The sequence below is a fragment of the Carassius gibelio genome, chromosome A11 (genome assembly GCF_023724105.1).
Source record: "Carassius gibelio isolate Cgi1373 ecotype wild population from Czech Republic chromosome A11, carGib1.2-hapl.c, whole genome shotgun sequence".
NCBI classification, from domain to species: Eukaryota; Metazoa; Chordata; class Actinopteri; order Cypriniformes; family Cyprinidae; genus Carassius; species Carassius gibelio.
In genome coordinates this window covers 14047588-14075318 of record NC_068381.1, presented here as the reverse complement: position 1 = coordinate 14075318, position 27731 = coordinate 14047588, and the positions used below count along the sequence as shown (strand labels likewise).

Sequence of the window (27731 nt, the reverse complement as noted above, 5' to 3'; positions counted from 1 at the left end):
TCAGGACATGAAACTCTCAAACGGAAAAGAAAAGAAACTAAAGTAAAAGAACAGAAGTAAAGTTTGACAAGACTAGGTGGTGTTGTTTCTCATCGTGGCTAAGTAGCAGCAGGCGTGCAGGTTGAAGCATGCTGGAACAGTGCTCAAAGAATGCTAAAAGTGATGACTAAAAGCATGGCTAGGAGCAAAAGCTTAAAGCAAAAACTACAAGCAAGCTAACAGCCGTCATGACTGGTAGCAAAAGCTGAGAAGCAAACGCTAAAAAGCCAAATTTGATGGTGTCCTGAGTATTTAAACTGGCCATCTGGCCACACCTCAAATGTTGTCTTGACCAATAAGATATTGTCTTTGCTCGGGGTATCATAAATCATATGTTATCTTATCAAGCACGTGGTCTGAATTTTCCCACTCTTACAAGGGTATAATTTTGGACATGATTTTTATAACAAGAATATGATACATTTGACAAATAACTGATTGTCAAAAACATTTCAAGCAAGCAGATTGAAACACATACATACTAAGCATGAATATAAATCCTTAAACTATTCAATAGTTATTAAGAAGGCATACTCAATAATTGATTAGAAACATGATAGTCAAACATGCCTTTCAGAGGAATTCGGCTCCTCATGTTTCAACCATGGTCCTGATCGAATCTTTAATTTGTCTGGTTCGGGTCTGATACACTACAGCAAGGTATGTATTTCAGTTGGAAACCAAGGTCCTAGAGTCTGGAGGAAGGCTGAAGAAGCTCATAGACCACGTTGCTTGAAGTCCAGTGTTAAGTTTCCACAGCCTGTGATGATTTGGGGTGCAATGTCATTTGCTGGTGTTGGTCCATGTGTTTTTTGAAACCAAAGTCACTGCACCCGTTTTCCAAGAAGTCTTCGATCTCTTTATGCTTCCTTCTGCTGACCAGCCTTTTGAAAATGCTTTTACAACAGGATTTGGCACCTGCCCACACTGCAAAAAGCACCAAAAATGAGTAAAAGGACCATGGTGCTGGTGTGCTTGACTGGCCAACAAACTCACCACACCAGAATCTAATGTGTAATGTTAAAAGAAAAATGAGAAAAAAGAGACCAAACAATGCAGATGAGCTGAATGCCACTGTCAAAGAAATCTGGGCTTCCATACCGCCTCAGCAGTGCCACAAACTGATCACCTCCATGCCACGCTGAATTGAGACAGTAATTAAAGCAAAAGGAGCCCCTACCAAGCAGTAAATTAACATACTTTCCAGAAGGCCAACAATTCACTAAAAATATATATTTTTATTGGTCTTATGAAGTATTCTAATTTATAGTGAATTGGTGGGTTTTTGTTAAATGTGAGCCAAAATCATCACAATTAAAAGAACCAAAGACTAGTTCAGTCTGTGTGCATAATTTATTTAATGCAAGAGTTTCACAATTTGAGTTGAATTACTGAAATAAATGAACTTTTGATCTTTTGACATTCAAATTTACTGAGATGCACCTGTAATCTTAAAGATTTCTAAATGCATCTACTTTCGGAAGGCCAAATAAAGTGCTTTTGCTTTCACCTAGATACACAAAGCATCTCCCTGACATGGCTGCTTCAACACTAACTGCGGTTCCTGAAACCACACCTTCTTATGCAAATATGCAAATGTTTCCACATAGTGACATAGACATGTGTGGGCCTGTTTGAATGAACCATTTTAGGGGGCAGAGTCTTAACTTTGATAAAGAATAGTCTTTGCAACTTTATAGATCTTCTTCATGCACCAAGAGCTTGTAATACTCCAAAGAGAAAGGAAAATCTGAAATCGCATCATATGACCCCTTTAATTAGAAGCACCACAAATAAAAATAATGAACATACATTTAGAAGTTGATTTTAAAATGCAAAGTATTTAAAAAGTAAAATTAAAATAAAGCTATGTAAACACTTGCACAAGTGTGTCCCATTAGGTAATGAAAAGTTGTACACTTATGCCTTGTCCACTTGAGAGCATGTGCATGCGACAGGAAGTAAGTGATCTTAAAAAGTGCATGGCCTTTAACACACACTAAATCCACACAATCTCGAATACCGCTCCGGCATGGTATTTAGGGCTTAGTGTATCCCATCATGCATCATGTTGTTTTAATAAATTGCAAGACTTTTTGCCAAGAGTCTGTTATAGGGACTACTGAACAGACATTCAACTGTTTATTTTAAAATGTAAAGTATTGAAAATAAAAATTAAAACCCTGTAAGCAATTGCGTTTTTAAACACTTCAAGTGTGTTCCATCAGGGGGCCGTACCATGATGGTAGCTGAACAAATTCAAAGTTACAGGATTAGTTTTGAGTTGACAAAACCAAACCTCTCCAATCCGGCTTTGTTGGTACCATGATGCTGATCATCAACTATCTTTTTCAACTCAGGCTTTGATCCTTTGTGGAGCGCGTGCTCATGAATGTGTGACATCACTGGCAAACAGCCATTCACAAGCCTTGCTCTATCAGCGCAGTGCAGTGACAAGTAAAACTTGTTAAGTTAGTTCATACATTTGAAAATATATAGAGATAGAGACTCAAACATGTAAGGTCAGATTTTTTATTTTTTAAATAGTGCGATCTATTGCTACCACAGCTTATTTATATTACATGATCTGTATACATTAATATTTATTTAAAATAAACAATTTATAATAACTGTTAAACTAAAATTGCTGGTGTGTAATAGCTAAATAATAATAATAATATGAATCATAATAATAATATAAATCATAAAAATACTTTTTCCTTTTTAGCATTAGTGACCTTTACTTTGGAGCAAGATAAACTGGGGGAGTGACTTTGTGTCAGACATGTGTCACTTTTCTCGCATCTGATTGGTCCAAGTTCAGTTTGAGCTCTCTAACCCAGAACATAGGCTAGCCAGCTAATCCAGCTTCATGGTAAAGGGGTCAGGTAATGAAAAGTTGTACACGCACTTGTGGTCTTAATGCTTACTTGAACACTTGGGCCAAATGCAGGAAATGCATAATTTAAGTAGTCAAGGGGTCAAGTGCAAAGACCGCAAGTGTAGGCATTTGGACAAGGCATTCATAAGTGGAAAATAGGATATTTCCGATAGCACACGAAGGCAGCATAACTCTCAGCATAATGAGGCACAGGTGAAAACAACAAGCTGATTGATGAACAGATTTGATTGGTCATCCAATATCACTGAGTAATTGAAATGTGAGTACAAAAAGCACAGTATGGCCAAGTGAGCTTGTCAAGCTGTAGGATTATTTTATTTAGTTTTTGATAACGCTGAAGTTTCTAGCTCTTGCTTGAGAAATTATCATGTCTTGGGCAAAGGGTGTCTTATTTTTCACAATGGCTGTGGTGTCATTGAGTTCTTCTTTAAGGACAGATCCTGAGGTCCTTTCTGAAGTAGGTGTTGCTTATAGTGCAAACTCTAAAAACACAGTCAATTTTGGTAGACTTCTAATTGGTGGCCAAGGTACAGTACCTTATAATAATTTGAAGACCTCTGCGTTGAGGTCTCCGATACCTGATGGGCACCAGTCAAATGAGGAAGGTAATCTGACATTCTAAGGGTTTTTTATTTTGAGTGGCATCTCAAACTTAACTTTTTTTTTTTTTTTTTTCTTTTTTTTAAGTGTGGCTTCCTTCTGTCAGCACTAAACTGCGCCATCTGGGTTCTTCTGTGCAATGTAGCAATGATTCAATGATTTTGCACATTCGAGGACAGAGAATGCCACACTTCCTGATTGACCGAGGTGGGTTTCTCTTTTTGGTTGTGGGGTTTCTTTTTTTTTCTTCTCACAAGTTTCACCTCATCCATCAGGAGAGGAGTCACCAGTGTCTCTGTCTGAGATGCCAGCTAGCTGTGGCTTCTCACTGAAGCGTGCACGCAGGGATGTCTCTCTTGTTGCTCCATACCGGGGATGTCATGTCAGGCAACAGGTTGGTGTGCATGATAAAGGTAGCAAGTGCTGTCTTTGTTCTGGCTGTATGATGCCTCATGAGTTTTTGAAGGCTTTAACTTAACTTCTCAATCTAACAGGGAGGAAGTTATGTCCTGCCGCTCATTATAATGGGCGCTCCAGTGCAAATGTCTTGCCCTGTGGGTCCTCCTCTCCCTACCGTGTCCTGCTTCTCCTTTGGCATGATTGTGACACTTGGCATCAGAGCAGATTATATTAAAATTAAAGGCAAGTCTCTTAATGTCTCCCTCTTTTCAATAAGTTGAAAACCATGAGCTTGACACTTTCTATGTTTTTAGTTGATGGATCATGGCAGCCTCTGCTCCTAACATGCTCCCAATGCTCGTTTGCATTTGAGACTACTGCTGCTGGTTCACTGGTTGTCACAGCCCCATTCACCGGGAGCTGTTGGGAAACCACTGTAAGCATGACTGGATGAACTTGTCTACCGGATGTTTGAAGTTCCTTATTCATGGGGGTTTTTTGTTGTTGTCTTCCTCAGGATACGGCAAAGCAACTCCCTCTGTTGTACGGTGGCCGGGAAGTGACTCTTTCCTGTCCTCTGACACAGCCAACTGTAGCCCCAACCATGGACCCAACCACACCTGCCCGTGACCCAACTGACATGCAACAGATTTTTGACCGTTTTGGAAAGCCATGGTGGTATCCTGTGGCACCTGCTACCCTGCCTCCCACTGTGCCACCTACGACTGCCACTATGCCACATTTTCAATATCCTTTCCAGCCACCCATGTACCCTCCCAAGTATCCCATGCCAATATTTGATCCCTTTTACTCTAAAGGTGACCCAGTTGCTCCCCCAGCACTGCAACCACCATATCCCTGGTACCCGAAGTTCCCTCCTTATAAAAATGGCTTCCACAGCCCAGTTGAAGTGACCACTCCTGCAACGACCGTACCCACCCCTGCCCCATACCAGCCTGAGCACCAGTATCCAGGTTATCCAATGTACCCACCCTACTATGGTCAACCTGTTAAGCCTTTTGTGGCTCCAACTGTAAAATACCCTTACATGCTCCAGTATCCTAAGGGTCCAATCTCTGGTCCCCGCAGCCCTAGAGCACTGTCTTCCCCTGCACTGTTATCCTCCGTATACAGGTCTCGTAGATGACCACTTGACTGAGCAGATGAGTGGACTTGAAGCTGTATTGCTTTTGACACCCAAACAAATGGTGTCAGTTTGGTAGATGGCTAATAAAGCTGTGACTTCATTTAATGTTTCTGTGTGGACTTTCTTTTGCTGTTTGTGCAACTGGAAAGCAAAAATACTTTCCCCAATTGCTGCTGAAGTAGTTTACTCAACATTGAGTTAACTGCGTAAACCTGCAACTGTGGAAAGGTCTAATTCACCACTAAATATACTTCCAAACAAAGCCATGAAATGATGTGAGCCCCTGAGCAATGCTCTGTGGTGTTTTGTAGCAGTAGTGTGCTTCATTTTACTTAATGCATTCTCTCTTCTGTGTCTTGGCTCTACTGATTATGCTGGGAAGGACTATAGAGGAATTGAAGGAGAATGGTATATTGGAATATTACTAAAAAGAGCTGCCTTCATTTTGTGGCAGTGTTTAAGAAACCCTCAATGTCTGGTGTAGTGACTTCAAGATTAGATGTGTAACTTGGCATTCAAAGCAACAATTGCTTAGCACAGTCTTAAAGGGAGCCATCATCTTTCCTGAGAAGGATAGATTTGTGAGTTGACCTCTTTCAGAGCCAGTGTTTTAATTTGCCATTGTATGGCCCCTTCAGTATGAGGTCAATTTGCTTAGCTTAAAAAGGGTTCTCCTATAACTTAATTTCCCAAGCAATTTCAGATTAACCTATACATTAGCCAGGTTTCCATCCAAAGTTGATAATTTAACTTTGCAAATTTGAAGTCACAAACATTTGCAAAAGAGCACCGTTTCCATCCAATGAGTCAAAGAACAAAATGGTCACTTCCTGCCAGGACTGGTGCTAGGCTATACAGGTGCATCTCAAATTAGAATGACGTGGAAAAATTTCAGTAAATCAACTCAAATTGTGAAACTCTGTATTAAATTATGTGCACAAAGACTGAAATAGGTTAAGTCTTTGGTTCTTTTAATTGTGATGATTTTGGCTCACATTTAACACCTTAACAATCTAGAATGGTGCACATGATTTGCTGTACAGTTGGACTTTTCCCCAATATTCTAATTTATTGAGATGCACCAGTATATCAATATGACATACACATGAACCTGAATGACTCCACTGCATCCACAGGGCTTTCCATGGGGGGGGGGGTTCTCCTGAAGTCTACTATCATCTCCACAGATTGGATCAGATGTAGTGAAGACCCATATTGATGCTATCATCCACAGAACTGTTTGCCATGTCCTTCAAGTAGGCCAACTCCAGTCGCTCAAATGATTTCATGACCACATATGTTTAAGCAAAACGTCTGTAGTAATTTATCCTTGTTATTTTTGGTTTCTTGTTTACAGGAATGAATGTGGAGCATTTGAGAAACTTCACACAGCTCCAGTGATCTGTTTAAAATCAATGTGAAGATGGATGACAGCTGGACAGCACAGGTTTTGAGGCAGGCTGGAAAGACACCATCTGGGACCTTGACTTTCCTTATCTTCTGTTTCCTGAAGACTTTGCGTACATCACCTTCAAAGATCTTAAAGGGATAGTTCACCCAAAAATATAAATTATGTCATTAATAACTCACCCTCATGTCGTTCCAAACCCGTGAGACCTCTGTTTATCTTCGGAACACAGTTTAAGATATTTTAGATTTAGTCCGAGAGCTCTCAGTCCCTCCATTGAAACTGTGTGCACAGTACACTGTCCATGTCCAGAAAGGTAAGAAAAACATAATCAAAGTAGTCCATGTGACATCAGAGGGTCTGTTCGAATTCTTTGAAGCATTGAAAATACATTTTGGTCCAAAAATAGCAAAAACTAAAACTTTATTCAGCATTGTCTTCTCTTCCGTGTCTGTTGTGAGAGAATTCAAAACAAAGCAGTTTGTGATATCCGGTTCGCAAATGAATCATTCGATGTAACCTGATTTTATTTGAACCAGTTCACCAAATCAAACTGAATTGTTTTAAATGGTTTGCATCTCCAATACGCATTAATCCAAAAATGACTTAAGCTGTTAACTTTTTAAATTTGGCTGATACTTCCTCTGAGTTCAAACAAACCAATATCCAGAGAATATATCCCACCGCCATTAAGATGTTTTAATTGTCAACGGTATGGTCACGCTGCTAGCCAATGTCGAGGAAAAACTAGATGTGCAAAATGTGGAGGAGAACATTTATATGGTAAATGTGAACAAGATGCTGTATTCAAATGTTGTAATTGTGGTGGCAATCATAGTGCAGCTTATGGAGGTTGTGAGAAGCACAAAGAGGCAAAAGATGTCCAGAAATGCAAAGTTATTTATAAAGTTTCCTATGCGGAGGCGGTTAAGAAAATTAAAATGGAAAAGAAAGGTAGTAGCCTAATTGTCCCCCCCCCCCATACACTAGAGCAATCTCAGGAAACAAATACTAGCAACCCAATAAGCAGAGTAAACCACAGGATCCATCCAAACGAGAGAGTCCAACAGGGCAGTAGGCCCAGACTTAATTCTCAACCATCAGAGTGCTGTGAATTAAAAAAGAAAATGTCAGAAGAAACATTGTTGGTCAAGAAAAATGACTTCCTTGCCTTCATTTGTGTAGTGATCAGTAAAGCAACTGAACTTCCTCAGGGAAGGAATAAGGTAAAAGCAATTGTGGATATTGCAAATGACTACTTAGGATTTAGGTCACAAGCTAGTAAGATTCAAGAGATACTGAATAGTAAATATGAGGGTCAAAATAGTCATTAAAAGCCTTATAGTACTTTTCATTCTTCAATGGAATGCCAGAAGTGTAATTGCAAATGGTCAAGAATTTAAGAGATATATACATAATCTGAAAGAAAAACCTGAGGTCATATGCATAAACATGGTTAAAACCACATCTTGATTAGATGTGATAGAGGAAAAGGCAGAGGAGGAGGGTGTATGACATTTATTAAATTAGGAATACCGTATAGGTTTATTAATACCAAGGATCATGAATGTGTGGTAATTGAAATATTTAATTTCAATTAATTAAAATTATAGGCCTATTGCACTCACTTCACATTTTGGAAATTTAATGGAAAAAATTATAGTTGGGCGTTTTAATTATTTTCTAGAATACATAAATCCACTTAAAGGGAATCAAACTGGATTTCGGAAATGCAAGTCAACAACAGATGCTCTGGTCAAAGTATGCAATGAAATTGAAAAGTTGTTAATAATGAAAGAAGTAATGGTGCCAGTTTTCCTGGATATTGAGAAAGCCTATGACACAATGTGGAGAGAAGGTTTATTGATTAAATTAGGAAAATTGGAAATTAATGGGAAAGTGTATAATTACATACTTGACTTTCTCTCTCAACGTTCCATTAGGGTCAAAGTGGGAGATGCAGTGTCTGATGAGTTTATTGTTGAAAATGGGATTCCTCGGTGGAGTGTTATCAGTCCTATCTTGTTCAACATAATGATTAATGACATATATGAAAAACTGGGAGATAGTAACGAATGTCTATTATATGCAGATGATGCTGTCATTTGGAGAAGAGGACGTAATATTTCATATGTTAATGATAAGATTCAAAAGGACATTCATGTACTGGAACAGTGGGGAATTGATTGGGGTTTTAAATTTTCTATTTCAAAGTCACAGGTGGTGTATTTTACTAGAAAAAAAGTCCCTGAAACTTTTAAAATTATGCTTTATAATCAGCAACAAGTTTCAATAACCCATCTCTGTCAGTACTTAGTGATTGTTGGGAATATTCTAAAAAGTCCAGTGGATTTGGTGGGAATATTGACAATATAGTGAATGATTATGGATTAAAAGAGTTGAAGTATGGCCTAGCATTAGCTTTAAATAGTGTTCCTCCATGGCTGCTTCCAGTTCCAGAGGTAAATATTGATTTATTAGTGGGAAAAGGTGAACATCACACTAAGCAAAGTTTTACTGAAGCCTGCTTAAGTTATTTAAATACTTCATATTATGGATATTTGAAAATGTTTACAGATGGCTCTAAAGAACCCAAAGGTCATTGTGGTGTTGGTATATATATACCAGAATTTGAAAAAAGATATGGGTATAGAGTGAGTGACCATTTATCAGTATATTCAATAGAGATGACTACAATAATAACTGCCCTTAGGTGGGTTGAAGAGACTAAACCTCTTAGATCAGTTATATGTACTGACTCTATGGTAGTATTACAAAGTTTTATAACAGATAATGCTATATGTGAAGATTTGGTATTAGAAGTAAAGCATCTTCTTTTAAATATTATAAGCCTTGGACTAGCAGTGCAGTTCTGTTGGATTCCAGGCCATTATGGAATAGATGGCAATGACATTGCTGATAAGTTAGTTAAAAAAGCTCTGGAATTAGATCAAGTAGAAATTCACATTCCATTAAGTAAAGGAGATGCTAAAGCTTTAATTAAATCAAAGATTATACTAAGATGGCAAGATGAATGGGATTCCGAGAGTAATGTCAGACACTATTATAGGAATCAGAACTGTGTTGGAGGGAAAATAATCACCTCATTGGGTCTTAATAGGCATGAAGAAGGTATTATAACCGGATTGAGGTTGGGCCACATGCAGGCCTGAATTCCACTTTATCATTAATAGGTAAAAAAAATGGAATATGCTCTGGATGTAAAGTCTTGGAGGAGGTCACCCATGTTTTATTTAGATGTAAGAAATTTGATTGTAAGATATTTTACAGGAGCAAGATATGCAGGGACAAAGAAGCAAGTATTTTATTACGTATCTTAATGATACTGGTTTAAGTAGAAGAATCTAGCTGGGTATATAATTAAATATGTAGCATAAACCGTAATATCTTTTTATTTTTTTTGAGAAGGGTGGGGGGTTTTGCTATTATTTTATGATTTTATGATTTAATGTGTCAGCTACCAAGGTCCTTTTACACACTGCTGTGTAGTAGTCCAGTAGGTGGTGGTATGTGTCATAAAGATATGACCCGCCAATAAGCAGAAGAAGAAGTAACCCAGAACATAGGCTAGCCAGCTAATCCAAGCTTCATGGTAAAGGGCCAGGTAATGAGAAGTTGTACACACACTTGTGGTCTTAATGCTTACTTGAACACCTGGTGCCAAATACAGGAAATACATAATTTAAGTAGTCAAGTGATCAAGTGCAAAGACCGCAAGTGTGAGTATTTGGACAAGGCAATTCTTGTAGTCTTCATGCTCACTTAAACACTTGGGCCAAATACAGGAAATGCATAATTTAAGTAGTCGAGTGGTCTAGTGCAAAGACCGCAAGTGTAGGCATTTGGATAAGGCATTCATAAGTGGGAAATAGGATGTTTCCGATAGCACACGAAGGCAGCATAAATCTCAGCATAATGAGGCACAGGTGAAAACAACAAGCTGATTGATGAACAGATTTGATTGGTCATCCAATATCACTGTGTGATTGAAATTTGAGTACAAAAAGCACAGTATGGCCAAGTGATCTTGTCAAGCTGTAGGGTTAATTTATTTATTTTTTGATAACTGTGAAGTTTCTGGCTCTTGCTTGAGAAATTATCATGTCTTGGGCAAAGGGTGTCTTATTTTTCACAATGGCTGTGGTGTCATTGAGTTCTTCTTTAAGGAAAGATCCTGAGGTCTTTTCTGAAGTAGGTGTTGCTCATAGTGCAATCTCTAAAAACACAGTCCATTTTGGTAGACTTCTAATTGGTGGCCAAGATACAGTACCTTATAATTCGAAGACATCTGTGTTGAGGTCTTCGATGCCTGATGGGCACCAGACAAATGAGGAAGGTAATCTGACAATCTAAGCTTTTTTTTGTTTGTTTTTTTTGAGTGGCATCTCAAACTTAACTTTTTTTATTTTTAAGTATGGCTTCCTTCTGTCAGCACTAAACTGCGCCATATGGGTTCTTCTGTGCAATGTAGCAATGATTCAATGATCTTGCACATTCGAGGACGGAGAATGCCACACTTCCTGATTGACCGAGGTGGGTGTCTCTTTTTGGTTGTGTGGGTTTTTTTTCTTCTCACAAGTTTCACCTCATCCATCAGGAGAGGAGTCACCAGTGTCTCTGTCTGAGATGCCAGCTAGCTGTGGCTTCTCACTGAAGCGTGCACGCAGGGATGTCTCTCTTGTTGCTCCATACCGGGGCTGTCATGTCAGACAACAGGTTAGTGTGCATGATAAAGGTAGCAAGTGCTGTCTTTGTTCTGGCTGTATGATGCCTCATGAGTTTTTGAAGGCTTTAACTTAACTTCTCAATCTAACAGGGAGGAAGTTATGTTCTGCCGCTCATTATAATGGGCGCTCCAGTGCAAATGTCTTGCCCTGTGGGTCCTCTTCTCCCTACCGTGTCCTGCTTCTCCTTCGGCATGATTGTCACACTTGGCATCAGAGCAGATTATATTAAAATTAAAGGCAAGTCCCTTAATGCCTCACTCTTTTCAATAAAAGTTGAAAACCATGAGCTTGACACTTTCTATGTTTTTAGTTGATGGATCATGGCAGCCTCTGCTCCTAACATGCTCCCAATGCTCGTTCGCATTTGAGACTACTGCTGCTGGTTCACTGGTTGTCACAGCCCCATTCACCGGGAGCTGTTGGGAAACCACTGTAAGCATGACTGGATGCACTTGACTTGTCTACCGGATGTTTGAAGTTCCTTATTCATGGGGGTTTTTTGTTGTTGTCTTCCTCAGGATACGGCAAAGCAACTCCCTCTGTTGTACGGTGGCCGGGAAGTGACTCTTTCCTGTCCTCTGACACAGCCAACTGTAGCCCCAACCATGGACCCAACCACACCTGCCCGTGACCCAACTGACATGCAACAGATGTTTGACCGTTTTGGAAAGCCATGGTGGTATCCTGTGGCACCTGCTACCCAGCCTCCTACTGTGCCACCTACGACTGCCACTATGCCACATTTTCAATATCCTTTCCAGCCACCCATGTACCCTCCCAAGTATCCCATGCCAATATTTGATCCCTTTTACTCTAAAGGTGACCCAGTTGCTCCCCCAGCACTGCAACCACCATATCCCTGGTACCCGAAGTTCCCTCCTTATAAAAATGGCTTCCACAGCCCAGTTGAAGTGACCACTCCTGCAACAACCGTACCCACTCCTGCCCCATACCAGCCTGAGCACCAGTATCCAGGTTATCCAATGTACCCACCCTACTATGGTCAACCTGTTAAGCCTTTTGTGGCTCCAACTGTAAAATACCCTTACATGCTCCAGTATCCTAAGGGTCCAATCTCTGGTCCCCGCAGCCCTAGAGCACTGTCTTCCCCTGCACTGTTATCCTCTGTATACAGGTCTCGTAGATGACCACTTGACTGAGCAGATGAGTGGACTTGAGTGGGCTGTATTGCTTTTGACACCAGAACAAATGGTGTCCGTTTGGTAGATGGCTAATAAAACTGCGACTTCATTTAATGTTTCTGTGTGGACTTTATTTTGCTGTTTGTGCAACTGGAAAGCAAAAATACCCCCCCCCCCAATTGCTGCTGAAGTAGTTTACTCAACATTAATGAGTTAACTGCGTAAACCTGCAACTGTGGAAAGGTCTAATTCACCACTAAATGTACGTCCAAACAAAGCCATGGAATGACGTGAGCCCCTGAGCAATGCTCTGTGGTGTTTTGTAGCAGTAGTGTGCTTCCTTTTTACTTTTACTGTTATGCTGATGATACTCAGCTCTATATTTCTTCGCAGCCTGGTGAAACACAAATTTGAAAAACCAATGGAATGCGTAGTCGATATAAAAAAAAACTGGATGACGAGTAATTTCTTACTGCTAAATTCAGAAAAAACAGCTGTTAATTATAGGACCTAAAAACTCTGCAATAACCTAGAACACTAAGACTTGATGGTTACTCTGTCGATTCTTCATAATCAGTTAGGAACCTAGGTGTGCTATTTGATCACAATCTTTCTTTAGAAAGCCACGATTCTAGCATTTGTAAAACTACTTTTTCTAAGTTACGGCCTATGCTTTCAATGTCAAATGCAGAAATGTTAATCCATGCATTTATGACCTCAAGTTTAGATTATTGTAATGCTTTATTGGGTGGTTGTTCTGCATGCTTCGTAAATAAACTACAGCTAGTCCAAAATGCAGCAGCAAGAGTTCTTACTAGAACCAGGAAGTATGACCATATTAGCCCGGTCCTGTCATGGCTGCACTGGCTCCCTATCAAACATCATATAGATTTTAAAATATTGCTTATTATAAAGCCCTGAATGGTTTAGCACCTCAGTATTTGAATGAGCTCCTATTACATTATACTCCTCTACGTCCGCTACGTTCTCAAAACTCAGGCAGTTTGATAATACCTGGAATATCAAAATCAACTGCGGGTGGCAGATCCTTTTCCTATTTGGCGCCTAAACTCTGGAATAACCTACCTAACATTGTTCGGGAGGCAGACACACTCTTGCAGTTTAAATTTAGATTAAAGACCCATCTCTTTAATCTGGCATACACATAACATACTAATATGCTTTTAATATCCAAATCCGTTAAAGGATTTTTAGGCTGCAGTAATTAGGTGAACCGGAAACACTTCACATAACACCTTATGTACTTGCTACATCATTAGAATAATGGCATCTACGCTAATATTTGTCTGTTTCTCTCTTGTTCCGAGGTCACCGTGGCCACCAGATCCAGTCTGTATCCACATCAGAGGGTCACTGCAGTCACCCGGATCCAGTACGTATCCAGACATGATGGTGGATCAGCACCTAGAAAGGACCTCTACAGCCCTGAAAGACAGCGGAGACCAAGACAACTAGAGCCCCTGTAAAGACCTTGTCTCAGAGGACCACCAGGACAAGACCACAGGAAACAGATGATTCTTCTGCACAATCTGACTTTGTTGCAGCCTGGAATTTAACTACAGGTTTCGTCTGGTCAGAGAAGAACTGGCCCCCCAACTGTGCCTGGTTTCTCCCAAGGTTTTTTTCTCCATTCTGTCACCGATGGAGTTTCGGTTCCTTGCCGCTGTCGCCTCTGGCTTGCTTAGTTGGGGTCACTTCATCTACAGCGATATCATTGACTTGATTGCAAATAAATGCACAGACACTATTTCAACTGAACACAGATGACATAACTGAATTCAATGATGAACTGCCTTTAACTATCATTTTGCATTATTGAGACTGTTTTCCAAATTAAAGTTGTTCAGTTGCTTTGACGCAATGTTTTTTTTGTTTAAAGGGGCGGTGAAATGCTATTTCATGCATACTGAGTTTTTTACACTGTTAAAGAGTTGGATTCCCATGCTAAACATGGACAAAGTTTCAAAAGTTAAGTTGTACGTTTGAGCACAACAGACATTTACTTATCAGAGCGAGAGTTTCGCGAAATGTCACAAAAGGAGTGTGTTTTTGGTTGCCAGGGAAAGACAACCCTGCACAGATTACCAAAAGAAAAACAGCATTAAGGGACCCGTGGATGGAGTTTATTTTTACAGAGCATCAACGGAGTTGTGCAAGTGTTTGTGTTTGTTCCCCTGCATTTCAAAGATGCTTGTTTTACAAACATGGCCCAGTTTGACGCCGGATTTGCACATCATTTATTTCTTAAGGATAATGCAGTCCCAACGCAAAAGGGTCACGATCGTGTGTTGGAATCGCATGCGGTGAGTAAAACTGCTTCAAATATGTTGTTAACTTAGCTATCGGCGCGTAAGCACATCAAGTAAACAACATGCGATGTTGTCATCAAACTGCACTTTCCACATGTACAGCTTAAAAAAAAAAAAAAAAAAGACGACAAAGTGGAACTTAGTCATTTTCCAAAACCGCTAAGCAAATATATACAGTTTCAGTAAATACCACATAGAGACGCCTTTGCTGATGCTGCTCTTGTTATATTTCAGCCTCTGGATATGATTCTGGATCATAAATATACGCTGAATCTGACTGTTAGCCATGGTTTGTTTTGGTTGGTTTTGTCCTCACGGTAATGTCACAGCTTCCAAACGCTCTCAACGCAAAAGCCTACTGGCGCTCGTGATTTTTTAGCTCCGCCCACATGTCACGCCTCCAGCCGGTCGTGTTTTTCCGGGAAAAATCGGTTCAGACTATCTTTCTCTTATGAATATAATAAAACTAAAGACTTTTTGGAGTTATGAAGGATGCAGTACTACTCTATAGGTACTCAAGATTAACAGGATATTGAGTGAAAACGAGCATTCCCCCCCCCCCCCCCTTTAAAGCGCTATATAAATAAAGGTGATTGATTGATACTTATTAATGCATTCTCTCTTGTCTTGGCTCTACTGATGATGCTGAGAAGGACTATAGAGGAATTGAAGGAGAACAGTATATTGGAATATTACTAAAAAGAGCTGCCCTCATTTTGTGGCAGTGTTTAAGAAACACTCAATGTCTGGTGTAGTGACTTCAAGATTAGATGTGTAACTTGGCACTCAACGCAACAACCGCTTAGCACAGTCTGGAAGAGAACCTTCATCTTTCCTGAGAAGGATAGATTTGTGAGTTGACATCTTTCAGAGCCAGTATTTTAATTCAGTATGAGGTCAATTTGCGTAGCTTAAAAAGGATTCTCCTATAAATTAATTTCCCAATCAATTTCAGATTAAGCTATTCATTAGCCAGGTTTCCATCCAAAGTTGATAATTTAACTTGTGTGCAAAATTGAAGTCACAAACATTTGTGAAGGAGCACCGTTTCCATCCAATGAGTCAAAGAACAAAATGGTCACTTCCTGCCAGAACTGGTGCTAGGCTATACAGGTGCATTTCAATAAATTAGAATGACGTGGAGAAGTTAATTTCAGTAAATCAACTCAAATTGTGAAACTCTTTAATTACGTGCACACAGACTGATATAGGTTAAGTCTTTGGTTCTTTTAATTGGCTCACATTTAACACCTTAAAGGGGGGGTGAAATGCTATTTCATGCATACTGAGTTTTTTACACTGTTAAAGAGTTGGATTCCCATGCTAAACATGGACAAAGTTTCAAAAATTAAGTTGTACGTTTGAAGGAGTATTTTTGTTCCCAAAATACTCCTTCCAGTTTGTCACAAGTTTCGGAAAGTTTTTTTCGAGTATGGCTCTGTGTGACGTTAGATGGAGCGGAATTTCTTTATATGGGTCCTAAGGGCACTTCTGCCGGAAGAGCGCACGCTCCCGTATAGCGAGGCTGAGCACAGACATTTCACTGATCAGAGCGATTCACTGATCAGAACAAGAGCGTCGCGAAAAGTCACAAAAGAAGTGTGTTTTTGGTTGCCAGGGCAAGACAACCCTGCACAGATTACCAAAAAAAAAAACAGCATTAAGGGACCAGTGGATGGAGTTTATTTTTACAGAGCATCAACGGAGTTGTGCAAATGTTTTTGTTTGTTCCCTGCATTTCGAAGATGCTTGTTCACAAGGCCCAGTTTGACGACGGATTTGCGTATCGTTTATTTCTTAAGGATGATACAATCCCAACGAAAAAGGGTCACGATCGTGTGTTGGAACCGCAGGCGGTGAGTAAAACTGCTTAAAATATCTCTGCCTCCTTGTTAGTGCCTCCCCTTCCATGCAGGAGACCCGGGTTCGAGCCCCGCTCGGAGCGAGTCGTTGCTGCTGCTGCTCTCGTTCAGTTTCAGCCTCTGGATATGATTCTGGATCATAAATAAACGGCTGAATCTGACTGTAAGCCATGGTTTGTTTTGGATGATGGTTTTTCCCTCATGGTAATGTCACAGCTTCCACATGCTCTCAATGCAAAAGCCTACTTGCGCTCGTGATTCTATAGCTCCGCCCACACGTCACGCCTCAAGCCGGTCGTGTTTTTCCGGGAAAAATCGGTACAGACTATCTTTCTCTTATGAATATAATAAAACTAAAGACTTTTTGGAGTTATGAAGGATGCAGTACTACTCTATAGGTACTCAAGATTAACAGGATATTGAGTGAAAACGAGCATTCCCCCCCCCCCCCCCCCTTAACAATCTAGAATGGTACACATGATTTGCTGTACAGTTAAACTTTTCCACAATATTCTAATTTATTGAGATACACAAGTATATCAATATGAAATGTTGGATAAATCACTGAATATTATAATTTTCATAGGTCCATATAATAAATTATTTGCACTTCAGAGGGAATAGATGAAACAAACTAAATGTGGTCATTGATTTCCAAGGTGGATGTTACTGTTTAGGAATGCAATTGTATAATGGTTCTGTGAGGCAATTATTCATAAATATGTCGCTCAAATGATTTCATGACCACATATGTTTAAGCAAAACATCTGTAGTAATTTATCCCTGTTATTTTTGGTTTCTTGGGTACAGGAATGGAGGTGGAGCATTTGAGGAACTTCACATAGCTCCAGTGATGTGTTTAAAATCAATGTGAAGATGGATGACAGCTGGACAGCACAGGTTTTGAGGCAGGCTGGAAAGACACCATCTGGGACCTTGACTTTCCTTATCTTCTGTTTCCTGAAGACTTTGCGTACATCACCTTCAAAGATCTTAAAGGGATAGTTCACCCAAAAATATAAATTATGTCATTAATAACTCACCATCATGTCGTTCCAAACCCGTGAGACCTCTGTTTATCTTCGGAACACAGTTTAAGATATTTTAGATTTAGTCCGAGGGCTCCCAGTCCCTCCATTGAAACTGTGTGCACAGTACACTGTCCATGTCCAGAAAGCTAAGAAAAACATAATCAAAGTAGTCCATTTGACATCAGAGGGTCAGTTCGAATTTTTTGAAGCATCGAAAATACATTTTGGTCCAAAAATAGCAAAAACTATGACTTTATTCAGCATTGTCTTCTCTTCCGTGTCTGTTGTGAGAGAGTTCAAAACAAAGCAGTTTGTGATATCCGTTTCGCAAATGAATCATTCGATGTAACCAGATCTTTTTGAACCAGTTCACCAAATCGAACTGAATAGTTTTAAATGGTTTGCATCTCCAATACGCATTAATCCACAAATGACTTAAGCTGTTAACTTTTTTAATGTGGCTGACACTCCCTCTGAGTTCAAACAAACCAATATCCCGGAGTAATTAAGGGTGTACTCACACTGCCAGTTTGAACCGTGCCCGAGTGCGTTTGACCACCAAAGCGCGGTTCGTTTGACTAGTGTGAGTGCTCCGAATCGTGCCCGGGCGCGGCTCGATTAGCCGGCCCTGGCCCGCTTGGAAGAGGTGGGCCAGGGCACGGTTCAGTTGGACTCGGGCGCGGTTCGCATGCAGTGTGAGCGCTAACCGTGCCGGGGCACGGAAAAGGACGCTTTGCATCACGGTTTTGCGACGCTCCAAAACCAACATGGTAGGGAAAGGGTCGCTTTGGTCTATGGCAGAGGTGCAAAACGCATAAAAAAGCTGCACTTCAGCTGGTATCATGCAAACATCCTCATACGAGCAGCACGATTACGTGAAAATGTTCGCGCCACTAAGGCGACACATCTGTTTAACAACAGGCTGTGGACCAAACAACACAAAATTATCCACAAAGAAAACAGAGCGATGCACTCCATTGTGTTCATAGAGCGCTGCTCTTCCTGTTTATCCCGAAACCGTCGCACCATAATGACGTAAGCGTGCTCCGGCACGAATGCTGAAACCCTGTATGTGAGTGCAGGCCAGAGGGGGAGTGGGGAGGGGGGACAATCGTACTCGGGCCCGGTTCATGGCAACCGTGCCTAGTATGAGTACACCCTAATTTACTCAAACAGTACACTGACTGAACTGCTGTGAAGAGAGAACTGAAGATGAACACCGAGCCGAACCAGAAAACGAACAAAAGACTGACTCGTTTTTGAGTGCAGACTGAGAAGCATTGTGTGGGTGTGAGACAAAAACTGTGTTTTTCAACTTATCAGATTAGCTTCTCTTAGCTATGTTTATCTCCCTGTTCAGTGTGTATTTGGCCAATGTGTACAAGGCTTTGTCCCCACTCCTGTAGGCGTCCTCTTTGGCCTGGTGAAGCTGTTTGAGTTTTGCACTGAAACAAGATTTGTCATTGTTAAATGTTAAATAGGTCGTGGTGGGAACACACTCGTCCTCACAGAAACTGATGTAGGATGTCATGGTGTCATTGAGCTCTTCCAAATCAGTGTTTGCAGCTTCAAAAACACTCTAATCAGTGCAGTCAGAGCAGGTTTGTAAATCTCATTCTGCTTCATTAGTCCATCTTTTTACAGATCTCAATACAGGCTTAGCAGATTTAAGTTTCTGCTTGTAGGCTGATAGAAGATGGACCAAACAGTGATCAGAGAGTCCCAGAGCTGAGTGATATGCATCTTTTAGAACCCAGTCCAGTATATTGCTGTACCTGGTGGTGTGGGGTGTTGTCTATATTTAGGCAGTTTGCAGGTGAGATTAACTTTATTAAAAACACCAATAATGATAATGAAACACACTTCTGGGTAACACACTTCTAGCCAGATCAGACTGATAAAGTGGTTACCAGGGCCAAAAGAATTGATAGGGACTGGGCTGAACTGTTGCCAAATTACTGGAAAGCACACAAGCAGTCCTGTGCAAATATCTGCCAGTCAGTGATCTGAAACCAAGCAGCTCAAGCGAGCTCAATCATGACTGTGTATGACTACGCTGGACTTAGTGACAGAGCGGTCCTGCAGCAGCTATTACTACCACCATGTCTATCCTCTGTGGACTAGTGAAAACACAATTGCTTTCTTTCATTTATTGAGTGACTATCACTAGTCTTTGAACTAACAAGTTTACCACTTTCCACCTGCAAAATAGATTTAAATGCTTAAAAATAGACAATGGACACAACATTTTTTTTTTGTTCATGTAAGCTGATTTTTATAATCTTATTGACTGGAGTATAATGGATAAATACATTAAAATGAGTAATTAATTATTTTTAATGTTTTCTCTATCTAACTGTACGTATATTATGGAGCCCCGCACATGCCATGCAAGAAAAAATAAATAAATTGTGAGCACGATTTACTAATTTGTTCCCTCAATGTACTAAAACGTGCACACGATTACTATTTAGGGCTGGGACAATGCATCGAGGTCATCGCTGATGTCGACGCAAAAAATACGTAGACGCAAAATATGCGCATCGATTCGTCGATCTGAATATACGCGATGTCCAGATCAACATTCTGTCCAACGTTATATAACCAATCCAGGGGTTTTTCTGCATTGATCTTTTTTTTTTTGGCGGCTGTCAAAGCCTCGGTGAGAATAGAATGACTGCTGGGCCTGACAGGGCGCGTACGAGCCCAGCCGGCACATGACCGACCTTCAACGTTGAAATATGGTTGAAATAAGGTCAGTTGTGGTTTCAACGTTGAAACAACGTTGATTCAACGTTTAAAGCTGAATGGTTGAAAAACATCCAGCACATGACCAACTTTCAAAGTTGAAATATGGTTGAAATAAGGTCAGTTGTGGTTTCAACGTTGAAACAACGTTGATTCAACGTTTAAAGATGAACTGTTGAAAAACTTCCAGCACATGACCAACTTTCAACATTGAAATATGGTTGAAATAAGGTCAGTTGTTTTAATGAAACAACGTTAAAAATGTTTAATGCTAAATGGTAGAAAAAGGTTAACAAGCTTTTAAATTATTTATATTAAATTATTTAAATTAATTATTATTTTAATAGCATTTAAAAATATTTTAGTCATGATACCTATTCTAAAATCTAAAGGTATATGTTAAATATTATCATCATTAACAACAATAAAACTATACATTTCGCTGCTTTATCACACTGAAACAACTCCCATTGGTAGTTTTATTTTATTACTTCTATCATGATTGGTTAATCTGGCTGTCATTCAGGAAACTGGACAATGAATCGGTTCGCGCTTTTCTACATTTAAAAATATGACCGTTATTGTCGTCTTTCTGTGAGTGAGGCGGCTAACTGTGAGCTGCTGCTCGTTATAATTTACTGCTCGGTCGGTCCCGAATTATTTCATATTTGCCTGTACATTTTTTATTTATTTTGAGCGAATTTGAGTCGTGACATGTCAATGGAGAACAAAAACTGTGAACACAAGAAGGGTCAGGTGTTCTGCGAGGTCCTGAAAACATCCTGGCAAAATGAGGTAAGAAAATCGCTAACTTTATCTTTATTATCTTTTGAAAATAGTAAAGTATTACCAGAGTTTACAAATGGGTAGTTTAAAGGACATGTAACCTGCAGATAAATAAATACCCGTGTGTCTATTTTTGCATTGCTTTATCACAGATGATCAAGTTAGATGCTCACCCAATGTGTTGCTGGTAGGTTGTGTTAATGTCTGTCTTTTAGAGATTTTCCCATATTTTCCTGATATGAATCCCATGCATTAGGTGTGTTATATATGTTTGTATTCTTATAATAGTTTCAAAGTGTTTTCTGCAACATATAAGTGCAAATGTCGGTATTTAAATAATATAATTTTAATGAATTAATGAAAATGAAAAAAAAAAAAGAAAGGATTGTTTAAAGCATGGTTCTCAAAGTGTCAGGCCCCCTCTAGTTGTTATGCAGGTGAATCACTAAATTAAACTAATTAATGTTAATATATTTTAACTTAATCTTTGAGTAAGTTTTTTTTTTGCACATTTAAGTATGTTAGAGTGAAAGTACAGTACAGTTTTGTAACTTTTGTTACATAATTACATTTAAAATTACATTTTAATTTAAACTTTTTTTTTTCATTTACCTGTGTATGTAAGCACAGTTGTAGTGTTAATGTTCAAACTGTATTTACCATGGTAAAATGTCTGACAACAATTAATATTCTTATTAGAATAAAACTGCCTCATTTTTTAACTGTAGACCTGTAGCTGAATAGTTTGGCCAACTACGCTGCTGAAATGTAATGTTGGTCATTATGGTGCAACTTAATATTTAATAACAAATATTTTCTGAAGTGGTACTTGGTATAAAAAGTTTGAGAACCAATGGTTTAAAGAAATGGTATAATATGAAATCCTTCTTTTTAAGAACTTTTCAGTAAACCATTTCTTCTTTCCCCTTGTAGAGTCATCGAGGATCCAGCTTGTTCTTGAAACATTGGTAAGAAATTGTTCTTCTGCTACATTGCACTGTCACTTCTGCTAGAGATGCTTTGACCTTTTGTGATAGGTTTTGATTGTGCTTAGTTTAATAAAAATGTACTGAATTTGATTTGACTTATTTTACTACACTGTATTGCTAGTGTTCTGATTAAAACAGTGTAACTGGGGGCTCTGAAAACACTGCTTGTGAATAATTTGTTAATATTGTACATTTTCATCTGAATACATTAAATAAGTGTTTAATGAATAGTGTTGTCCACTTTGTTTCCAACATCACTGTTACTGAACTGTAAAGTGAAAATATTGTGTGATTTATTTTGCATTCAGTTTTCAGTTAAATATATTTCACAATATCAAAGTTATTGTCAAACATTGTGAACATACCTAAACAAACTGGTTAAATCTTATGTTCCTTCCAGAAGTTTGCCCTCTGCAAGTGAACGACGCCTTGTGGTGCCATCCCAAAGAGGTTCACAATCACTCTCACGGTCCTTTTCCTGGACTGTGCCCAGCTGGTGGAATGACCTCCCAATCTCAATTCGAACTGCTGAGTCTTTACTCATTTTCAAGAAACATCTTAAGACTCATCTTTTTCACCAGAACTTAACCAACTAATGCTAGCACTTTTCCTTCTTTTCTTGTCTTTCATATATATATATATAAAAAAAAAAAAAACCTGGCTATGTGTTCTGTACTAGACTAACTGAGACTTGTCATAGCACTTGTATCCTGTTGTTGTTCGCTTGTACACCTGACTGCTTCTGTTGTTCTCATTTGTAAGTCGCTTTGGATAAAATCGTCTGTTAAATGATGAAATGTAAATGTTTATACAGGACGGTACAGAAAGTGCACAAGTGGGAGAGAGTGGAGGGGACGGCGTCAGAAAGGACCTAGCGCTGGGACTCTTTCAAGGATCACCCGAAGCACAACCACACTGTATACACTAAGGCTGCTGGTTCTAACATTTTAGAGTGCCCTGCGGTAGAAATCTCATTCTGCATTCCCCACAGTAAAGAAGACACAGTCCGGGGGGTTCCCATTAGAAATCAACTGGTGGAAGGTTCCCTTCTCTAACTGTTCAACACATTTTCACTGCACAAATGTACACAACTCTTGTAATGAGACACATTACTCAAACATGTTTTTGACAGAAACTGTAGGTTTCCACCAAAATAAAAGATACACTGGTTTCAGTCATAAAGGTACAAGGGTTTGTCTTGTAAGTGCTGCAAAAAAATTTGCATTTATGTGCCAAATTATTTTACAAAAACCTTTAAATATTATTGTATTTGGATTGTTCTACTACATGTTTTTAGCATTACCTCCATGCATACTCTGCATAATAAAGTGTGGGATTATTTTCATCTGTTTTATACAGTATGTTTCCAAAATTAAACTGCTGTTTGACAATTTTGAGCATGTGGTAGTTTATTGAAGTTGTTTGTAAAGCCATTGCTGCCAGTCATTAGATTTTTAGCCTTGCATGTACCATGTTGATCTAAATGCCAACTAGGATCTAGGTGTATTTATACACGGTGCAAGGTACGACGGGGAAACAACGTCGTGTTATCAACGCGGATTAATTTTTCAAAATCAACACCTCATTCAGCTTTCATCCCAGGTCTGCAGCACGACCCTCATTCACCCGTAATGCAGGTAAGACGGTGAAACCGCGTCGCGATTTCAACGGTGAATCCACGTCGTGATTTCAACGGTGAATCCACGTCGTGATTTCAACGTTGATCCAATTTGCAAAATCGAAAGGTTATTCAACGTTGATTCAACGTCGGGATTTCAACGGTGAATCAGCGTCGTGATTTCAACCGTACATCAACGTCACGATTTAAACGGTGAATCAACGTCGTGATTTCAACGTTGATCCAATTTGCAAAATCGAAAGGTTTTTCAACGTTGATTCAACCATGGTACCTGACGTTGTTTCAACGTTGAATCAACGTTGAAATGCCGGCTGGGAGAGAAAGCCCCGGGTGTGCGCGCGCACTCACAGTTTTCAAACAACACGAGCGCTTCTTGATCTCTCTCTCCCTTGTGCATATTAATCAAAATCATTAAACACGATAGAAAAAGGGCGAAACGCCAAAGTTTCACGCGCGCTCCCGCACAGTCTTCAAACTACACGAGCGCTGTCTTGCTCTCTCTTTCTCTCTCTCTCTCCCTCATGCATATTAACCAAAATCATTAGACATGATAGAAAAAGGGCAGAACGCCAAAGTTTCACATGGAGCATTCAGAGATTTTTTTTTTCTCCATGACAGGCTGCTGGCTCCCACTGTTCATTTTTTTTTTTCTTTTTTTGGAAAAGCACTCTCTGTATTAGCTTAAAGCCCTAAAGTTTACACTGGTTACTGTATTCATTCAATTGCTCTAAACAAGTATTTTGGGTGACCAAAAAATAACAACAACTTGATGTCAAGCATTCAATAAAAAAATTTAATGCTAGACATCAAGTTGTTGTTATTTTCATGTGAAAGAAGAACTTTTTTTCAGTAAGCTAGGCCCCTATGTGTTCAGTAAGCCTGTTTCAGTAAGCTATGTGTTTTCAAGGCTTTATTGAATGCTATCTCTATACAAGTGCAAAGTAATGCATTCTTAGTCTTTTATTTTGTAATTTTAAGAGCAATAAACATATATTGCAATGTTAAGGAATTCATGTTTTTTTCATTCAGATATGTAAATCAACATGTATAAATTGTTAGTAGTCAATTAATGGGGAGATAATCGAAATCGAATCGGTCTGAAAAAATTAATCGTTCCATTAATCGATGCATCAAAAAAAATAATCGCTAGATTAATCGTTTAAAAAATAATCGTTTATTCCAGCCCTATTACTATTGCGTTCCCTCAATTTACTATTGCGTTCAGCTGATTTGCTAAATCGTGGCATGAGCAATAGTAATCGTGGGCACGTTTTAGTACATTGAGGGAAGTACGTACTATTATGCCTCTGAAACCTGTCTTTACAAAGTGCAAAAGTAACATACTTTAACTTAATGAGTCCTATCAATAAAGACACCATAAATGTTCTGTATAATGGCTTAATTTCAAGTAGCATACAAGCATATTACCCTGAAGTCATATGCTATTAAGTTGTGTGCTATTCCAAATTCAGTCCCTGTCTTAACTTCAGCATAATAAGGCACAGGTGAAAACAACAAGCTGATTGTTGAACAGATTTTATTGGTCATCCAATGTCAGTGAGCAATCAAATGTGACTACAAATAGCACAGCATGTCTCAATAAGTTTGTCAAGCTGTAGAATTAAGGGTTTTCAAGCAACTGTAAAATTCTTGGTGTTTGCTTGAACACTTGCCATGCCTTCAGCAAAGGGCATCTTACTTTTCATGTTGGCTGTAGTGACACTGAATTCTTCCTTCGGAATAGATCCTGAGGCCTTTCCTGAAGTAGGTGTTGCTTATGGAGCAGCCTCTGAAAACCCAGTCCGTTTTGGCAAACTTTTCATTAGTGGCCAAGGTACAACGCCTAATAATGTGAAGACCTCTTTGTTGAGGTCAGCGGAGTCTGATGGGCACCAGTCAAATGAGGAAGGTAATTTGACATCCTAAACTTAAAACGGGATTGTTATTTTGAAGTGGGGTCTCTAATTTAACTTCAATTCTTTCTTTCAAGCATGGTTTCTGTCTGCTAGCACTAAGCTGCGCCGTCTGGGTTCTTCTGTGCAATGTAGCAATGATTCAATGATTTTGCGCATTCCAGGACCAAGAACGCCACACTTTCTAATTGACAGAGGTGAGGGGGTTTGCGTGTGTGTGTGTGTGTGCGCGAGAGGGACTGAATATGTGTGTGTGTGTGTGTGTATTTATTATTTGATTTTTTTTTTTCAACATCAGGAGACCAGTCACCAGTGCCTTTGTCTGAGATGCCAGCTAGCTGTGGCTTCTCACTGAAGCGTGCACGCAGGGATGTCTCTCTTGTTGCTCCATACCGGGGCTGTAATGTCAGACAAGAGGTTAGTGTGCATGAAAGATAGCAAGTGCTGTCTCCGTTCTGGTTGTATGACGCCTCATGAGTTTTTGAAGGCTTTAACTTAACTTCTCAATCTAACAGGGTGGAAGTTATGTTCTGCCACTAATTATAATGGGTGCTCCAGTGCAAATGTCTTGCCCTGTGGGTCCTCTTCTCCCTACCGTGTCCTGCTTCTCCTTTGGCATGATTGTCACACTTGGCATCAGAGCAGATTATATTAAAATTAAAGGCAAGTCTCTTAATTCCCTTTACAATACAAGTTGAAAACCAGGAGCTTGACACTTTCTATGTTTTTAGTTGATGGATCATGGCAGCCTCTGCTCCTAACATGCTCCCAATGCTCATTTGCATTTGAGACTACTGCTGCTGGTTCACTGGTTGTCACAGCCCCATTCACCGGGAGCTGTTGGGAAACTACTGTAAGCATAATTGGATGCACGACTTGTTTATCGAATGTTTGAAGTTCCTTATTCATTTTTTTTTTTTTTTTTTTTTTTTGTCTTCCTCAGGATACAGCAAAGCAACTCCCTCTGTTGTACGGTGGCCGGGAAGTGACTCTTTCCTGTCCTCTGACACAGCCAACTGTAGCCCCAACCATGGACCCAACCACACCTGCCCGTGACCAAACTGACATGCAACAGATGTTTGACCGTTTTGGAAAGCCATGGTGGTATCCTGTGGCACCTGCTACCCTGCCTCCTACTGTGCCACCTACGACTGCCACTATGCCACATTTTCAATATCCTTTCCAGCCCATGTACCCTCCCAAGTATCCCATGCCAATATTTGATCCCTTTTACTCTAAAGGTGACCCAGTTGCTCCCCCAGCACAGCAACCACCATATCCCTGGTACCCGAAGTTCCCTCCTTATAAAAATGGCTTCCACAGCCCAGTTGAAGTGACCACTCCTGCAACAACCGTACCCACCCCTGCCCCATACCAGCCTGAGCACCAGTATCCAGGTTATCCAGTGTACCCACCGTACTATGGTCAACCTGTTAAGCCTTTTGTGGCTCCAACTGTAAAATACCCTTACAGGCTCCAGTATCCTAAGGGTCCAATCTCTGGTCCCCGCAGCCCTAGGTCACTGTCTTCCCCTGCACTGTTATCCTCTGTCTACAGGTCTCGTAGATGACCACTTGACTGAGCAGATGAGTGGACTTGAAGCTGTATTGCTTTTGACACCAGAACAAGTTAAATGACAACATCAGTAGTTTGGTATAAGACTAATAAAGCTCTTTGACTTCATGAAAATGTTGGTGTTTGTGGTGTTTCTTTTGCCGTTTAAGCAAACTGAATGCAAAAAAAGTATCTGATTTGCTGCTATAGAAGTCTACTCAACACTGTTCTGCTGTGTCATAACCTGCAAATGTGGAAGGGTCTAGTTTACCAGTGAATCTAGTTCCCCACAAATCCATAAACTGAGCAACACACAATGATGTCTTGTAGCAGTAGTGTGCTCATTACATATTTGTGGATCCTCTTTTCCTTGCTCCTTTACCTTGTGTCTTAGCTCTACTGAAGAAAACTTTTAAATGTTTATTGGAATATTCTTGGTCCCTTAATCTTCAACTGCTCAAGGATCTGCCCTCATTTTGTTGGTTTGGTATTTA

General features: G+C 39.7%; 1 protein-coding gene and 1 long non-coding RNA gene across 9 annotated transcripts; both read left to right on the top strand.

Annotated features, from left to right (window-relative positions):
* Positions 1-3227: 3227 nt before the first annotated feature.
* On the top strand, positions 3228-27372 carry LOC128022416 (proline-rich protein 36). Of its 8 annotated transcripts, none has more exons than XM_052609984.1 (7): positions 3228-3546; positions 3629-3748; positions 3817-3935; positions 4036-4183; positions 4255-4376; positions 4458-4914; positions 27081-27372. In XM_052609984.1, exons 1-7 carry the CDS (start codon positions 3309-3311, stop codon positions 27251-27253), a joined length of 1377 nt encoding a protein of 458 aa, XP_052465944.1. In that variant the 5' UTR covers positions 3228-3308; the 3' UTR covers positions 27254-27372. The 8 variants fall into 8 exon arrangements, with proteins under 8 accessions (XP_052465944.1, XP_052465943.1, XP_052465942.1 ...); XM_052609983.1 differs by having other exon boundaries at positions 4458-4947; positions 27114-27372; XM_052609982.1 differs by having other exon boundaries at positions 4458-5074; positions 27241-27372.
* LOC128022422 (uncharacterized) lies at positions 20322-23528 on the top strand. The gene is made up of 3 exons (XR_008185912.1): positions 20322-21151; positions 22076-22110; positions 22532-23528. It is a non-coding gene; the product is annotated as an uncharacterized LOC128022422 (long non-coding RNA).
* Positions 27373-27731: the final 359 nt, after the last annotated feature.

What these genes read in the sequence shown, in the direction of transcription:
- LOC128022416 (XM_052609984.1), top strand. Translation starts at nt 3,309, where the DNA reads ATGTCTTGGGCAAAGGGTGTCTTATTTTTCACAATGGCTGTGGTGTCA. An exon ending in ACACTTCCTGATTGACCGAG is followed by an intron (nt 3,749 to 3,816) that starts GTGGGTTTCTCT and finishes CTCATCCATCAG; the next exon opens with GAGAGGAGTCACCAGTGTCT. An exon ending in GATGTCATGTCAGGCAACAG is followed by an intron (nt 3,936 to 4,035) that starts GTTGGTGTGCAT and finishes TCAATCTAACAG; the next exon opens with GGAGGAAGTTATGTCCTGCC.